The 19,084-nt window shown below is 29.5% G+C and overlaps 1 protein-coding gene across 2 annotated transcripts in view; it reads right to left on the reverse strand.

Moving 5' to 3' along the window:
* Positions 1–9,333: 9,333 nt before the first annotated feature.
* The window catches only part of Cow (Proteoglycan Cow), a 305,796-nt gene continuing 296,045 nt past the window's right edge, over positions 9,334–19,084 (reverse strand). The window contains exon 11 of one of the 2 annotated variants that reach the window (XM_065515436.1): positions 9,334–9,668. In XM_065515436.1, the coding sequence (XP_065371508.1) occupies positions 9,562–9,668 (107 nt within the window). In that variant the 3' untranslated portion in view covers positions 9,334–9,561. The remainder of the gene's footprint in view (positions 9,669–19,084) is intronic. The other variant, XM_065515437.1, reaches the window with a different exon arrangement.

The following is a 19,084-nucleotide window of genomic DNA, read 5'->3' on the forward strand; positions in this document are numbered from 1 at the left end:
TAAGGCACTTGGCAGAGATAGTGGAACATAGCCTCCTCCTCCTCCTCATACCACCATTCACTACATAAACATATTTTTCGAAAATAATATCTCACTGCATTATGGCCGGTAATAATACCTACTTACATTCTTAGTTCATATTTTGTTCATCCATAGAAGTTTCCTCAAGGTGGTGTCTCGTTTGCTTACATCGTAATAAACTGTATCCAAAGTCTTTTGATTTAGAATCTGTCTTTTATATTTCTATATATAAAGTCTTAAATAAATCGTGCTAAGTCGTCCGCAATTTCCTTACCTTGCAGCCTGCAGCTGTCTGCGGCAACGGCTTAGCACATTAGATGTAATATTCCTGTTACATATGGTCAATTCACAAGGTCTCTTATCGGTCATATTGTCATAATTTCCTAATATATCTCGACTCGGCAGCTCGGCTTAACCGACTCTTAGGCATTCGGCGAAGTTCGCTACTGGTTGGTACATACAGAGTAGTATTATTTTAGGTAATTTTTTGCTTGAAAAACAATAAAAACCATTGTGAAATATTAGGACAATATGACATGATAAGAGACCTTGTGAATTGCCCAATAGTGTATTCTGTTTAGAGATGCTAATCGGGACTGATTTTTGAAAATCCCGGGGATCGGGATTTGATAAAGAATCCCGAAATCCCGAATTATGTCTTTACAATTGAAAGTAAAAGTTTTTATTTAGCAATTAATTTTTATTAGACACTAAAAAGCATACTATTGCATCTATGGTTTCGTCTGCCATTCTGGAACGAATTTTGTTTCCGTCATATGCTGCTGCCGAAAAACATCTTTCATATTGGCGAAACAGTTTGCAAATACTTGTAACAAATCTGCAAGTATTTTCCTCTTGTTCCTTCAGAAATAAAGTGATCAATTTCTTTTGCAAGTTGCAAATCTACATTATAACTTGGTTTCGTTATTGTTATTTGGGTTTTTTACATTTATTAATAATATCGCACTCGTTCAACAATACTGTATTAACTCAAAATTTTAAAATTTTCAGTAGAGGGCAAAAACTGTTTGTCATACACCATAGTAAGTAAATTCCATTTGAAAATATATTTACATTGTTTTTCTTTCAATTTTTTGCAATTATTGAAAAATAAGTTTATTTTTTGAGTTCCTACCATATTTCTGGAATTTTCCAAATTTTTTTTTGTATTATTTTATCAAGAAAACACTATCAATATATTGATACAAGTTAGTCACTAATTATCACGAAAATGTGGTTTTCAAGATGAAAGAGTAATCGGAATACGTTGAAATTTTTACAGTAGATAGATATTGATGTTGTTAGTAGATTTCTTGCAAAAAGTGAATTTTTAAAAATTTTGAATTAATACAGTATTGTTATATACGAGTGCGATATCTTTAAGCCTTTGAGCAATCGAAATATTTTCATTTTGTTCGAGATAAAATCAATTTCGTTTGAAGAGGATTTAAATTGAGTTTTGTTAGATAGAAGAATTGATTTTCCAGAGCCCCACTCTAGGAAAACCAAAAATACCGCTTTGCTTTATTAACTAGGTTATAGCAGGAGTTACGATTAACAACTTTTCTGAACATCACTTTCACATGTAGAATGTCAAAATGCATGAAAAAGGCACACAAATGATAATTTCCCTTATTTATTTATGAAAAACGGGATTTCGAAAATCCCGAAAATCCCGGGATTTAAAATTAAAAAATCCCGGGCATCGGAATTTAAGAAATTCCGAAAACCCCGGGATTTTCGGTAACGGGATTCCCCGTTTGGTATCTCTAATTCTGTTACATAGCTAGATAAACCATGTATCAAGGTTGACTACCGCAATGCTGCCATTACATTTATCAAAATAACTACAATTACCCTAAAAAAGAACGAAAATTTATAATTTTTTCTAAATTTAAAATTTTTAGATTCATTAAAGATATTGGTAGAACTATTTTCATATGATTATTTTATTCCTCTTTTTTTTCCTAACCGAAAAAATTGGAATGAAATTGGTCATAAATTGTGTCCGATATTTAAAAGTTGCTAACTATCCGAGGTAAATATCACAAGTAAGCATGTGTTTTATAGGCCTATTCGAAGGCTTTAAGAATAAATATACATAGGAACGAACCACAAAAAATTCGTTTAATAGCCAACAACGAAGCCTCCAAAATCTTTTCATTCGGCAATGCAAGAAATGCAAAATCCTTTGAGCCGATGTGCCGCAAATGCAAACTGAGCGATGGGTGTATGACTTATAAATGCGGGATTTACAATAGATGTTTTTGCTTTTAATAACTTATATGTAATTTTGAAGGGTACATATCTGTCATTTATCCTCGCTTAGTTATTGAGCATTATAGTGTAAACAACAAAGATTTATTTTTTGCTTCGAAAATGTTGAATATTGTGCCAGCGTCATATGCGGGAAGTTTTGCTTTACTTCTTTAAAAAGTGCCGCTGAAGCACACCGATTGCTCAACGCAGCTTATGGTGAATGTGTTTCGTCGGTTTCAACGTGCGAGAGATGGTTTGTTCGGTTCAGAAGTTGTGATTTTGATACGGAAGACAAAGATTGTCCAGGCCAGCCAAAATAGTTTGAAGACCAAGAGTTGGAGGCATTACGCCGTAAAGATTGTTGTCAAACTCAACAAGAGTTTATAAAATCATTGGCAGCTATTCAAGCAGCAATTTCAAAACGTTTGCGAGTATCGGAATTCATTCAAAAGCAGGGAAATTGGGTTCCATACGAATTGAAGTCAAGGTCCAAAATTATGTTTGAAAGCTATAAAAGAACATAATTTTTGCAGTGAATCATTACTTGCGATGAAAAATGGATCCATTATGATAAACTTTTTTTTTTGTTTCATATTTTATTTATTGTATCTTCACAAAATAATGTGAACGATGATACAACCATTAGAAGGTAGAATCACTATGGAGAGAGTTTAAAATGCTATGCCTTGTTACGTCAAATAATAGAAAAATAAAAAACAGAAATCCAAAAATACGAATAATAAATGAAAATTGAGAAATATTTTGTTTATATTTGAAATACAGTTCAATATAATCGGAGTCATTGAAATGATGCATGCAAATCCGTGAGTGTTTCTTCAGCTCAACACCGCAGGCTGCACTCCATTCTTTAATTTTATTTTCAGGACATTTTATAAATCTTACGACATTTTGTTCAAATAAACATTTAGTTAATTTTTGATGTTTTTTTCAATTGTACTTTTATTTTTTATTTTATATTAGTCTGACAATTCAAGGCATGTAGAATTGAGAACATATTTTGTAGTGATTCTACCTTTTATTGTTATATTATGATCAATAATTTGTTCAAATCTTAAATCTAAATATTAATGTTTATTTACGTCCCTCCACGAAAAATTGTGTTTAATTTATAGATCCTACCATCAGCGCAGGTCTGTTGGATTCCTTCTTCTTAGTCGGATGTAGCCATTACTTCTCATTAATGTTCGTGCAAGTGGGTTTGGGTGAACTTGTAACTTATTTAAATATGACTCCGCTTGTTGTTTTATTTCATTTTTCACCAGGGAGACACCTAGGTCCTTATGAATGTTAATATTTCTCACATACCAAGGCGCTGCTGTTATCATCCTTAATATTTTATTTTGGAATCTTTGAATTTTTTCAATATTAGAAGCTGAGGCCGTGCCCATAAATTGAATTCCATAGCACCATATGGGTTTTATTATTGAGCTGTACAGCTAAAGTTTTCAATTTAAACTCAATCTGGAGTTTTTACCAATTTGCCAGTAAATTTGTAGTAATTTTAACTTCATTTGAGTCAATTTCGTATCTATATGCTTTTTCCGACGTCGGTCTAGATGCAGACCTAGATATTTAACTTCAGTTTGTTGAGGTATTATATGTTTATTTATTAGGATTGGAGGGCACGATTCTCTACGCAATGTGAAAGTGAGATGTATACATTTTTGCTCGTTTACTTTTATTCTCCATTGTTTTAACCACCTTTCTATGTCGAGTATATGGTCTTGTAAAAGTACAGATGCTTCTTGGGGGTTTTCATGAATGGCTAGTATAGCTGTGTCATAAGCAAAAGTAGATATGTGGGTTCGACTGTTTGTAGGCATATCACAAGTATATAGCAAATATAGGAAGGGACCCAGTATACTTCCTTGGGGTACGTCTGCTTCAATAGGCTGTGGTGAACTTATGAAGTCTCCCTCTTTAAGAACGAACTTTCGATGACTTAAATAACTTTCTAGAAGCTTGTGTGTGTTCACTGGTAAATATTGTTTTATTTTATTTTTATCGATAATCCTTCATGCCATACTTTGTCGAAGACTTGCGAAACGTCAATGAAGAGTGCAGAACAATATTTTTTTTCTTCAAATGTCTTGGATATGTTTTCTACCAACCTGTGAGCTTGTTCTATGGTGTTATGTTTTTCTCGAAATCCGAATTGATGAGTTGGAATATAATCAAAATGATGCACTATCGGCTTTAACTTGTGCATTAATAGTTTTTCGAATAGCTTTGATATATTTGACAATAGGCTAATGGGTCTATATGATTCTACTTTACTGTGATCTTTTCCCGGCTTAGGTATCATTGTAACTAAAGAAACCTTCCATTCTGGTGGATAATATTCAAGGCGTAATATAGCATTAAAAATAAATAGGATTATTCTTAATGCAATTTGGGGTAGCTCGAGGAGCATCTTGTTACTGATTTTATCAATACCAGGTGATTTTTTGGAGTTTAAATCAACAATAGCCTTGACAATCTCTGAAATCTCAAAACGAAGTGGTTCAGCTGCAGTAATATGGGGTAAAGTAGGTGGTACCTCTATTATGTCGTTTGACTCGTTTGGGGAAAATACATTCTTTAGATGACTAACAAACAGGTTTCCTTTTTCAGTATCGTTTCTCGCCCAGCCTCCACTAGAATTACGAAGAGGAGGTCTGCTCATAACAGGTCTTTTTAATTTTTTTGTAGCTCGCCATAGAGAGTAGCACATACAGTGACATTCCTGTGGTGTCCTTGCAATTCGTCTAGTGTGTCCAAAAAACCGGTTTACGGTTTAACCGAAAAAGTGTGTTTTTGAAAAAACCGGTTTTAATTTTTTCTTTTAAAAAAAGCTGTTAACCGGTTTCGGTTAGTCTCTTCAAAATAAACCGCTTAACCGGTTTATATTGAATTTTTATTCAATATGAAAAAGGTCTACGTAATTTTATTTATATTTGTGGACGCTAATAAGAAATATGCTAATAATTGTGTACTAAATCGTCGAAAATTAAAAATTTTTTAATTCTTAAGGCTCTATCTTTATGCTATTACTTTATATCTTTTACGAAATATTGTCAAATGCTACAATTTTCTATAAAAAAAAACAATATTTTTAAAAATGGTTGCAAAGTTTCTCAAAAATATGTTGAAATGAATAGTCTTACAAAAACCGGTTTCTCAAAAAACCGAAAAGTTAAATAAAACCGAAACCGGTCGAGTTTAAAAATATGAAAAAACCGGTTGACCGGTTTTCGGTTTCGATTTTGAATACTCTAGATTCTTCGTAAACAAATTAAACTGCTGTCTATGTGAAATTTTGTGTCATACTGATCGGCCGATTGGAAATGTCAGATTTATTTTCAAATATTTTGCTATTGGGATTCAATATGATTCATTTATCTACTGTAAATCTACTGTTTCCTCCATGTTTTAATTGTATCACGAAAAAAGTAAATTTTTTTTCATTCGTATCACCACTAATTAAATAAAACTGCAAATGCTCTCTAGAGCAAAGAATTTGAAATTAATTATTTAGCATAAAATGATTATTATTTCTTTATTCAATAATCTTCTTTTTATAAATAAACATTTGTTTTGCTCTTAGTTTTTATACTAAATAGTTTTAAAAATTAAAAAAAACACAATTTTTGTTGTTTTTACTTGGTTTAAAGAATTAAATATTGTTTTTTGTTGTTGTTATTATTGAAAATTAATGCATTTAAAGAAACTCTCTGTATTGGATTCAATTTGATTAAGTTTATTTCTTTGTGTGTGGGGGAGTGTGTGTTTTCATGGGAGAATAGCAAAGAGAGAGATAGAGATAGAGGATAATAAAGATATAGATAACAAGATAGAAAGTGAGAGAGTGAGTGGGTGGGTGAGAAAGGATAAATAATATATTGTATTAGTAGTACAGTGGGTGGAAAAGTGTTTGTGTGGGAGAGTGTAGCAAATTTTAATTTGATTAATGCAATTTGAAAGTGAATTTTAAGTTAGTGTGTTGAATTTAACTGTGTTTGTTTTTCTGAATTGGTATAATAATGTTTTTGTGAATAAATTATAATGATAATTAACTGCTTTATGTTCATAATTGTATAATTTTATAAAAAAAAAGAATTTAAAATACAAACTCATTATACAGTTTATGACTACATTCTTGTTTTACATTTAGCAAATGTTGTTGTTGTTATTTTTTTTGTTTACGAAAAGCATATAGATAATTTGTTTTTGTTTTGGGTTGATTTAACTTAAATCATGCTCTCTATATAATAATTTTGTATGTAAATATGAATTTTACAGCTAGAAATACTATATGCTAATGTTTTTAATTTTTTTTTTTTTAATTTAAGCACTCACTCAATTAAGTAATTGTCACAAAAGGAAAACAAGTTGATAGAGAAAGAGTAATAAAGGGTGGATCTAAAAAGTTTATTTTAGATCCCCATATTTATTTCAAATTCTCTTTTTCCATATTTGTTTGTGACAATCATATTCTTGCTTGAGTGCTAGCTTGCTTGTTGTTTTGTTGGTGATCCTTAAATAGTTTAAGCGATTTTTGTATAATTATTTTTGTTTTTGTCACACACATACTTATTACAATTTTTATATTTTTAAAATTTTTATTTGTTAAATTTAACGGTGTTTTCAGTTGCAAAGTTTTATTATGGTTTTGTTTTCATTTCTTTTTTTTATCTTCTGTTAATTGCTATAAAATTGATGCTATAATTTCATTTCATTGTTTTCTTCTTTTTTTAGTTTCTTATTTTTCTTGTTAAATGCAATAATTTTGTATGGGAAAGTTGTTTAAAAGATTGTTTTTTGTTGTGTTGTTTTTTTATATAAGATGATTTCATTTTTATGATTGGTTGTTTACTTTTTTTCGTTTTTGTTTTTCTGAAAATGTTTTAAAACTAAACAGGAACCTTTGCTTAAAGGATTAAGAAATACTGTTGGGTTTGTTGTTTTTGTTTGTTTATTTTATAATTATATAAAGACATGAGGTTTATAATGTTTAATTATAGTGTGTTCTTTATTTTGTTATTTTATTATTTAATATTTAAGGTGCTTTTATAAATTTATTATTATTTTACACAGCAAAGGTTTTATATTTTGTTATAGATTTAAAATTCTACATAAAAACCTTAAGGAAATCGTGGAAAAGGGGGAATTTATTTTTCAGAATTTTTGTTCAAATAAAACTTGACAATTTAAAAATTTTAGAGTTTTTTTTAAAGAAGAACTAAAAAAAATTATTGGAATCAAATATTTTGTTTAAATTTTTCGACTTTAAATTTTAAATTTATAATTTTTTTTATGTTTTTTCCTTGCCTGCTCAAACTGTATTCCGGGGGGAAATTTGTATGGGGGCTAGGTGAAATCATGGACTGATGTTGCTAATTTTACCAATACCAAACAAACATTATAAACAGAGAGTATTTGTGGAAAATTTCAGGCATCTATCGTGTTTCCAAGAGACAGACAGACAACGGACGGACAGACATAGCTAAAACGTCTTAGAATCTAATGAGGATCCACAATATGTATACTCTTTAGTTGTACGACCAATATTTCGATATTTTTCGATGGTGTTTGACACAAAATTACAAAAAAAATAGAAATCTGTCACAAATTTTAAAAAATTTTGTCACTCAATTTAAAAGAAATTGTTACAAATATTTTTTTTATTTAATATTCATATCAAATTTTGTCCCAAATTTAAAAAAAAAAATTTAAAATTTTTGAAAATTCCTAAAAGAAAAAATAATTCTACTCAATTTGAAAAAAAATTGCTACAATTTTTTTATATAACATTCAGATAAAATATCACCAAAAATATTTTTGGAAAAATGATCACAAAATTTTAAAAGAAATGAATTTGTTTAAAAATTTTATCAAAACTCCCCAAAAAATTAAATTGTCACAATTTTTCGCTTAAACAATTTTAGTTACAACAAATGAAAACATCAAATCATGTTAATATTAAATTTACTTAAATATTTATTAAAAAAAAAATAAAACTTAAAATATATTTTATTTTATATTATTTTAATGTCTAAAGCTTGGCAAAGCTTTAAATTCTAACAACTAATTAGCTAGCATTTTTGTTTTTAAATGGTTGTATTTGGTATTTCTTTCACTAAATATTAATTAATTCGATCTTAAGCCGTTGCTTCATCTTCTTCATAATCGTCCGCGCGATACCTGCAGCTGATTAACAGTGTTGGCAACTCATTTTCCTGCTCATTACAGTGGGTTTGAAATAAAATTTGAAAAAAAGTAAATAAATAAAATAGTACAAAGTCTTCGTTTGTCATGTCCTAATCATTGTCGTGTTTTCATTTTAAAACCACATTTTTTTTAAAGATTTTTGTTTTAAATCATTGATATATAATTCAAGTTACATATTTTTTCACTCAAATAAAACTAAATAAATTAAAAACTTATCACAAAAATTGTTTATATACTTTTCAGTTGTTTTAGTTTTTATTATTATTATTCATTTATGTTTTTTATTTTACTTCTTTCATGTTTTGGGCGGAATTTTTAGCGTGTTTTAAAAACTTAAGGAGTATTTTTGTTAAGTGTTTTTAATGGCAAATTAATAAATTAATAAACTAATTTGTTGAATATTTATGTAATGTGTGAAGTTTTCTTTAGAAAACAAACTTAATTGCTTAATCATGTTACATTTTTGCTATATAATAATTATAATAATAATAATATTTATATGGTTTTGTTAATTAAATATGATAGGTTTAATAATAGGGCATTAAGAGAGTTAGATATAGAGGACTTATTTAAAGCGTTTTAATTGAAAAATTTTAAAACAAATTCTGTTTGTTTTTAACAACCCAAGCCAAGTTTTATTTATATATTTATGTATGTAAATAAATCAATTTAAATAAAAAGTTCCATTTTTTTTTATAATAAAATTTATTAATTTTTTTTGGTTGTTTGTTGTCCTGGTAACTATTTTGTTTCTTATTATTTTATTTAATTAATAATAAGTTTTCTTGTTTTTTATATGATTTACATTATAAACGTTTTTGTTTAGTTGGTTTTTCAAATGTGTTTATGGTTGTGTTTTTTTTTACTACTTTCTTTTAATGATTTTAAATTTCTATTTTCTTTTTTTTGGGGGGAGGGGGTTTTATATGAAGTGAAGCTTTTCTTTTGTTTAATAATTTCTGTAAATTTTCTTTTTGTTTGTTATTTTTTTTTTTCATATTTCTTTTTGTATAAATAATTGTTGTGTTTTTATTTAAGTGTGTTCTAAATTTAAAATACCATTATTTGATCGCCACTGCCCTCCGCACTGTCTTCGTCATCGGTCTCTTCATCCTCGTCGTCGGATGTTAAAGATGAGGCATTATTGACCACAGATTCTGAAAGAAAAAGAGTTGAAAATTTTAGAAAATAACACGAAGATGCAAAAGCGAACGAAAAACAAGAAAGATAGTAATATCGACTGTAATTGAAAGCACATTTTTGTTATTTTTTGTGTTTTCAATTACGAAAATTATCTATTCAATAATTTTTGTATTTGAAGTTCAACCAATAACGAAAATTGTATATTCAATTGTCAAAATTATCAAATTCAAAACTCAAAATTCAATAGAAAATATCAGAAAATTTTGTTTTTGAGCACATGAATACTTGATTCAATTAAGAAATAATTGAAACCAGTTCAATATGTGATAAATGTTTGAATTGAAATATAATTTTTTCTGTGTAACTGTAACGCCAAAAAATATTCGTCTAAAATAAATATACCGATCGACCCAGAATCACTTTCTGCAAACGTATGTAAAAAATGCAGGTCGTATTTTCGAAGACATTACAATAAAATTTGGCAAATTCAGCTCGATTCATAATTGACCTTAGCTCTCACGTTAGGCCCTCTTACGAAAAGTACTGTAACGAGCTCTTCAAAATGTTTGTATCCAGAAAAAATTCAACACAATTAAATCTAATATCTAATATCACGCTACCAAATATCTTACAGATCGGACCACTCTCGAAAATCACTCACGGACTAGGTAAAAGCATGGACCAATATTGCCCATTTGCAATACCAAACAAACCTTATTAAAAAATATTATTTGTGGAAAATTTTAGCCAGCTAGTTGCTTTTGTTTGCTGTCGTGTTTTCAACAGACAGACAGATGGACGGACATAGCTATATCAAAAAAGAAGGATCGAAATATTCATCGCTGATCCACAAAAAGCATTATCGGTCCATGAAATATTCATCGCGGAAATTTGTAGCCTCCATATAAATTTCCGCCCGGAATACCGTCCAATCATAACACAAGGTAACTAGTACGGCTCTGGTAGGCTAATAAATTCGATTTAGTGGATCTAACGTATCAGTTCAGTAAACTGCAGGGTAAATATACATAAATATCACATGCATTAGATTTTATACATGTAATTACATGAAAATACATAAATCTGTATGATTTTTATTACTTATTAAATCAAAGTGCATAAATGCCAATTGTCTACAACAGACCAATTCTGATTACATTCGTATTGGCATTGATGTGTTTGTGCAACATTAGACTTCAACAATATCTTTAATAGAGACAGAATTCCCCAACCATTATTAAGAGATATGTTGCAGCCTAATGTTGGAATGAAATTCATCCAATATACTCCCTACGGTATTTGTTGTATCGCAGGGTAATAGTTGAGGAACCTATTAAACGCGATAATCCAGTGCAATGTGGAAATTATCAGGAATTTGGACACACGAACTGCACTTTTCGAACTGTATGTGTTGCATGCGGAGACCTGCATTCTTCAACTGAATGTTGTATTATAATGAAAGGTCTCATTAAAAAATGCGGAATCTTTTCGTTTCGTCCATATAATAACAAAAAACAAGCATTTTAAAATACTTTTTTTTCTGGTTTCAGCGCATTTCATTTTATATTTTATAGTGCATAAAATGCATGTTTTATGTGCATATTTTCATTTTTTAGTGCATGAAAATCTCAGCCCTGGTTTTAAAATTTAAAAAAATAAACAAAATAAATGCACATTACTTGAAGGAGTTGATTTTATTGTTCATATAATTGTGGAGCAGTCTATTGTATCATTTTATATCCATTCTATTGTTACATTATGGTAACAAGTGTTTGCATATGAGGAAGGGAGAATGATTGTGTTGCAACTGTTGTAACACACACACAACACGCCGCACAGAGGGATGGCTTCATAAAATGTTTGTTCAACAATTTATACAGCCATGCTCGTACAGCATTGGAATTTGGCACCGACTAATTTGGCATAGACTAGAGTGTCCAAAAAAACCGGCAAATTTAAAAAAACGAAAAAGTGTGTTTTTGAAAAAACCGGTTTTGATTATTGTCTCAGTTTTTGTCTCCAAAAAAACCGTTTAACCGGTTTATATTAAAATTTTGTTTAATATGAAAAAGGTCTCCATAAATTTATTTCTTTTTCTGGACGCTAATAGGAAATGTGTTAAGAATTTTCTACTATATCTTTGGAAATTTATCATTTTTGAATTCTTAAGGCTCTATTTTTATGCAATTATTTTATATCTCTTACGTAATATTGTCAAATGCTCTATATGCTTCTATAAAATAAAATAATATTTTTAAAAATGGTATCAAAGTTTTTCATAAATATGTTTGAATGAGCTTTAGAAAATATATTTCATTAAAACCGGTTAACCGTCTTACAAAAAACCGAAACCGGTGGAATTTAAAAAAATGAAAAAACCGGTTGACCGGTTTTCGGTTTCGGTTTTGGATACTCTAGCATAGACTAAATTAAGAAGAAATTGAAATTTTATTAAAATCGTCCACGCCCACTGCCCATACAATCCAAATAGATTTTTTAGCATTCAATTCAATCAATTCCAAGCAAAATGTCTAGAAATTTGGTACATAAATTTTCTGAAACAAAAAAAGAATGCATGCTAAATTCTATTAAATTTGGTCATGCCCACCGCATACCGCCCACGCAATCCAAATCGTTTTTTTCGCATAACATTTTTCCTATCCAATCATAATGGCTAGAAATTTGGTACATACATTTTCTGAAACATGTTGAGTTTCAAAAAAAATCGGTCACGCCCACCGCCCATGAAGCCCCTACATAGTTAAGAATTGTTTTGATATTTCGTTTATCATTCGACAAAAAATTATAAGTATTCATCCTGTTCCGAATGGGATGCACCAAGGTTAGACCTATTGGATAGTAATTCAGATACAATTTTTCAACAAAATCGGTCAAGAACTCTCTGAGTTAAAGGGGGTCAAAATTTGACATTTTGGCCAATCATGTGTTTTTTCTCATCCATATAACTTATTACCTAATGTTCTTAGCAAAATGTGTCCCAAATAGTTTAGATAGCTATTACTTCAATCTTTCGAAAAAAAATAAAAAAATGTTAATAAGGGTCCTCATGTAAACGCTTAAATGCCTCGCAAACTGTGCAATCTGTGCATTTTTACACTCTCGCAAATGAACTGTCAAAAAATGTATGGAAATTCGTTTGCACAACCCCGATAAGTTTGCGCGACAATTTAGACTCGCAAACTTGAATTTATTGTGCATTTGATGAATCAGCTGCTTTTGTTTACTTTTATTAATAAGAAATAAAAATCAAATAAAATATAAAAATTTTGTGCATGTGAAAATTGTGTAACTTTGGAACAGAATGATTGTATTAAATGGCATTGTGTATGAAAACATTAACCAACAGCTAGAATATAAACAAAATCTTGCAAACTCTGTATATCACCATTTGTTCCAAAGATTTAACTTTCATTCAACATTTTTAAAATTAAAATTTATACAATTTGAAAAATTTGTTAAGGCTTTTATTGAATTTATTTTTATTTGACATTTATATCAAATAGAGAGAAATTTAATGTATAAACTTGCACAACATTGATAAGGTGGGTTCATGAAACACGTCGCTCAAATTTGCACAATTGAACAAATGGCAAACATAAGCGTTTAAATGAGTATATTTTCGAAATCAAAAACTTTTTTGAGTTTTTTTGTTTTTTTTTTTTCAAAATGGGCCTTTTTTTTCTTTAAAGAAAGCTTAGATATTTTCCTTGAAGGCCTATTTGGTCGCTTAGTGGGATGCGATTTTGTAACTCAAAACATAATTTTTTTTATTTTTTTTTGCAAAATATAACTTTTTTTCCAAAATGGGCCCTTTTTTTAATTTAAAATAGCTATCTAAACTATTTGGGACACATTTTGCTAAAAACAATAGGTAATAAGTTACATGGATGAGAAAAAATACATGTTTGGCCAAAATGTAAAATTTTTACCCTCTATAACTCAGAGAGTTCTTGACCAATCTTGTTGAAAAATTGTATCTGAATTACTTACTATCCAATAGGTCTAACCTTGGTGCAAATTACATCACGATTGGAAGACATCGATTTTAAAAATTGGTTCACTTGACATGAAATGTCACATATATAAACCACTGAATTACTTGAAAATAAAAGTAACTTTTTGTTTAACACCCTTGCATGAAGTTTACTTATATTTTTTTTTAAATAAAATGAAATTTTTCTTAAAACTAGAAGTGCACATTTCTCTACAAAATTGCATCATTTGATTTTTTATATTGAGTGGTCGAAAAATAATTTTTTTGACACCAAAATCCCTCTGTGCGCCGACTAGATTTATTCAAACACAATATTAAAATCGTAATTCCACATCATCTAATTAAATGTCTGTGTATTAAAACAACACATGTACGATTTAATAATTAGTTTTTGTTTGTTATTTTCAATCTCAGTCGTCTTGTCTTACATTGATTTTAATGTTTTACATTTATTATTTCGAAATGCATATTTTGTAGATACTATTCGTACATAAATTTATAATGTTATTTTGTGGGTGTTGATTACAGATTTACATATATCAATACACATATAGATACTTACATACAAACATGTACATTAGGGTGGCCCTTAATAAACGAAAGTTGGATTTTGGCCATTCTCACCCACCAGTTTGGTGAACATTAGTAAAAAAATCATCCTGAAAAAATTTTAGGTAAATCGGTTGGGGATAAGACGTGCCGCAAGCCCTCTGAAGTTTTGAGATGCATTTACAAGGGGAAAAATGCATTTTTTTCAGTTTTTGTAAAAATTTTGCCATTAGAAAATTACTTTTGCTACTTAATTTAAAATAATCGAAATGTGTACGTAATTGTCGTTCTAATGAGACATAAAAAACAGAAATTGGTCAAAAAATTTTAAAGTTATTAAAAATTCGCCAGGCCATTAACGTGTCTCAGGCAACTAGAACAAGAAAGGTAGGATTTTGATAAATATTAAAATAAAATCTCATTTTTACTTAAAATATGTCCATATTTACTTGTATATGAGTTTTTCTCTTCGTATGATACCGTTAACCTATTCTTAGGTATGAACAAAAAAATAAAATTTTTTTAACGGCAGTTTCAAAACTCCATTTTCCAATTTTTAAAAATTTTGTTAAACAAATTTCAGAATTTTTTGATTATCTCATTGGGATTTATTGTCAACACAATAGGGAATAAAAATGTGAACAAATTATGAAAATATCTTTTATAGTTTTTCCGTACCTGCGATTTAAATTTTCGAGAAAAACCAATTATATGGCAATTTTTTGGCGAATGAGCTCTATTTCCTTAGTCTTATGAATTTTAAGCAAAACTTATTCAGAATATTATAGCACAGACAATTTTAAATATACTCTGAAACTTTTACTAAAATCGAAAAACGTTAACCCTTAAATCGTGAAGGTCAAAGGTCAAATTTTTCAATATTTGCAATTTTTCATGGAGAGATAGCGAAATATTATATACTTTTGGGCCGATTTTGATGAAACTTAAGAAAAATATAACATAAACTCTAGGGTTTATAATAACAGCACAAGAATGGAAATTAACGCTTAATGGCACTTGGGGTTAAAATGACCCCAAACTTTTAAAATCATAATTTTTTTATGGTTTTAGGCTAGGACATCGTGTGTAAAAAATGTATGAGTATGGAATGGGTCAATAAGTCCTTGTGTCTGCTAAATAAGGCCTTCCAGAAGGCCTGCTTACTACTTCTTTTCGCCGCTGGGTACTTACATACAAACATGTACATATGGGTAATTCCATGTCATCGTACGTAACATTTGAACGCCTATAGAGTGCAATAGGTTTTACAAAAATAAGAGTATCTGAAAAATAATTTGGTATTTATGTTCTTATATTCAGAGGGTTGTATATCTTAAAAAAATAACACAGTACAACACATGATTTTGGGACTCAATTCTGACAATTGCACGTGAAAGTAGCCCCAAAAGTAAGAACTTCTGTATCATTAGTTTTGTCAAGTTGGCTGCCATAATAATTTAATGGCCATACGAATTTTTTTCCTCAAGGTGGATTTTTATCACTTTTTCTATATTATAGCACGGTTATATCTCGTTTACCGTACGGAATATCTCTTTTGTGGCTGAAGAAAAGTTGTAGATATTGAATAGTAGAAGAAAAGTACGGAACATACCTACCCGAAAAAGTTCCATCCAGTGCCTTAAAAATCGCAAAAATGCCCATTTTTTAAAATTTCATAGCTCCCATATAAAACCCGCTTCCGAAAATCATTTTAAAGTGAATAAATCTGTTAAAAATGATGGTATAGAAGCAAAATTCATGATAAATAACTTTCATATAAACACAAATCACACGACCTAATTTCATGGTGTTCGGTCCATAATTGGATTTGTAATCCAGTTATTGAGCAAAGAAGGTGAAAAATTGGTAAAAAATTTAAAAAAAATGGTCATTTTTGAAATTTTTAAGGCACAGGATGCAACTTTTTCGGGTAGGTATGTTCCGTACTTTTCTTCTACTATTCAATATCTACAACTTTTCTTCAGCCACAAAAGAGTTATTCCTTACGGTAAACGAGATATAACCGTGCTAAAATATAGAAAAAGTGATAAAAATCCACCTTGAGGAAAAAAATTCGTATGGCCATTAAATTATTATGGCAGCCAACTTGACAAAACTAATGATACAGAAGTTCTTACTTTTGGGGCTACTTTCACGTGCAATTGTCAGAATTGAGTCCCAAAGCAATGGCCTGAAAAATGTTGTACTGTGTAATACGAACTTGTCTAAAAAAACTTGTCAAAAAATTGTTGTTTAAAATATCGAGCGAAATAAGGGTATATCGTACGTGACATAAAACGGAACTAATTTTGAGGTACATGTAGAAATATGCGAAAATTTGCGAATCGTGAGAGGCGTTATGTTTTTTTTTAATTTCTTACACTAAACCAAATATTTTTCCCTTACAATCCGTCATATTTAAATAAAAACAATCTTTGGATGATTTTATAATAAATAAAATTTAATAGCGTACGTGACTAGCGTAGTGACAGATTTTTCTCTTATATAAATAAAACAAAATAAATAGAAAATATACATTAGTTTTCAATATACAATTTGATAACAGCAAACAAAACTATCAGAGTCAAATTCATTTCATACTACATGCTAATTGGGAGCTAAGTTTTCGCCGCAATCTTAGCCTAAAACATACCAATTAAATTAAAAAATTAAATATAGTCAGTTTAAACAATTATTTATGCCCTTAAAATGTTGTAATAAGCTCTAAATACCTTCACATAGTACAATTTTAGTGTTTTCTCCTATTCAGATCCTCTTGAGAAAAACATTCAAGGGTTCTTATTTTTTTTATCATGGTTATCATTCTCTTGGAATTGCCCATATATGTATATTATTTTTGCAGTAAAATTGGTTATAAATATTTATCTACATATGTATGTACTAAGTATATTGAAAATGAGAATTCAGCAGGATAATTTATATCTGTTTAATTATAACAAACTTAATAGACAGCTAGGCATATACATATTTGTCTGCAATAAATGTTAATTTTCAATCACTTCAAAAATCATTTTAATTTATTTAAAATGAAAACAGGGAAAGCAAACATTTTGAATTTTAAATTTAATATAATTTAATATAAAGAGATTTTGTTTGTTGCCGAGCCAGTAGTAGGAACAGCAATTTCTTCATTCCATTTGTAATTTAAATATACAAGGGTGGATCAAAAAGTCAGCGGCTTTTTTAATTTCCCGACTCTTAACAGAACGGGTAACACTGCTCCTGTCAACAGTCATCTATCTGTTGACTCCTGTTCAAATTTGAACAAGCTACATTCATAGCAGACTACCTCGTGACTTGAGGAGAAATTGGAAAAAAGTGAATTTCGTCTGCTCATTAAGCATTAATTTTTGCGAAAAAAAACATCATTCAAATAAAGGCTAAATCCAGAAAAAACGGCGAATGAGGGAGCAATTTGTAGATAATTGCCATTGAAACTGCACATGTGAGCCATCTTACGGAAAGCTTTCTCATACCCAAGGGATCATTCAAAATTGAAATCACTCACTGAGTATTTCAATCTCCGATCGGCCAACACCATATCGTGCATTTTTTCAATTGTTTCGGGTGTAGACCCCTCAACTGGTCGTTCAAAATGTTCGTCAACTTCGAAATTCAGTAAACCACTATTTTTACCATTAAAATTGATGGTGCACAGTTCCCATGGTATTTATCAAGCTTAGCCTTGGTTTGACTGATGGTTTTTTTCCATAAAATTTAATGCTTAATGAGCATTTATCTAACACAAACTAAAGGACGCAGATAGTTAAAGTTTTGACTGGATTCAACTGACAGGAGCAGTGTTGTCCGAGAAAGTCACGGAGTTAATGACCCGCCCGCCCTCGTATTAGAAAATTAACTACGATGTTTTTAAAGAAATAATTTTAACAAATTTGTGAACAAATTCCCTCCAAATCCACAAATTCCCTCCAAATCCAAATAGTAGTGTAGATACAGCCGTTAAAATAGTAGAGAAAAACAAATTTCTTCATGAAATCTGTCAGAAAATTTTTATATTTTATGGTTACGTTTAGTGGTTAATAGAATACAAAAAACTATTTTTTAATTTGATTCTTATTAAACATTTAAATTTCCATTTCATTCTGGAAAATAACCCATTTTTGGCCCATAACTCGAAATTTTAATTCAAATGGAGGCAACCTCTCTTAACGTTATCCGATATTGCTCAAATTTTAAGCATTTCTTTAGATCGGAAAATCGAAAAAGACTAATAAAACATGCTTGTATGTGCAAGAGTGAAAGAAAAGTTAAAATTCAATTTTCCTAAAAGAAAAGTGTCCCACAAAAACCACTCGTTTTATCCTTGGCATAAAGCAATGTTACCATTATGAATTTTTAATTATCCAATACAGCAATGGAAATTTGTTTTCATCTTTTTTAAATGATATACAAATATACACTCTCTCCCATGGACATACAGACGCAATCCTCTTTAATGCTTGAATTATTTATTATGGAAATATTCCATGCATAAATTTGTTATTAAAAAAAAATAGTTTTAAACTACATTTTCCAAAATTTAAAACTAAAACTATTAAAGGATTTTAAAAGTGTTGTGAAATTAAAAAAATATATATATGAAGCTGTTAATTTAAATATATATGGGTAATTCCACGAGAATGACAACCACGACTGGCAAAACAAAAACCCTTGAAACTTTTTTTCAAGATCATATGTAAAATGTGAAAGTATTTAGTAGGGTATTCATTCGACTAATGATCGTTCGATTAATCGAATAATTTCTTACGAATAATTATTCGAACAATTTAAAAATGGCCATTTTCGAATAACGAATAATTCGAACAATTTTATGTAGAATAATCG

Source organism: Calliphora vicina, chromosome 1 (assembly GCF_958450345.1).
Source record: "Calliphora vicina chromosome 1, idCalVici1.1, whole genome shotgun sequence".
Lineage (NCBI taxonomy): Eukaryota > Metazoa > Arthropoda > Insecta > Diptera > Calliphoridae > Calliphora > Calliphora vicina.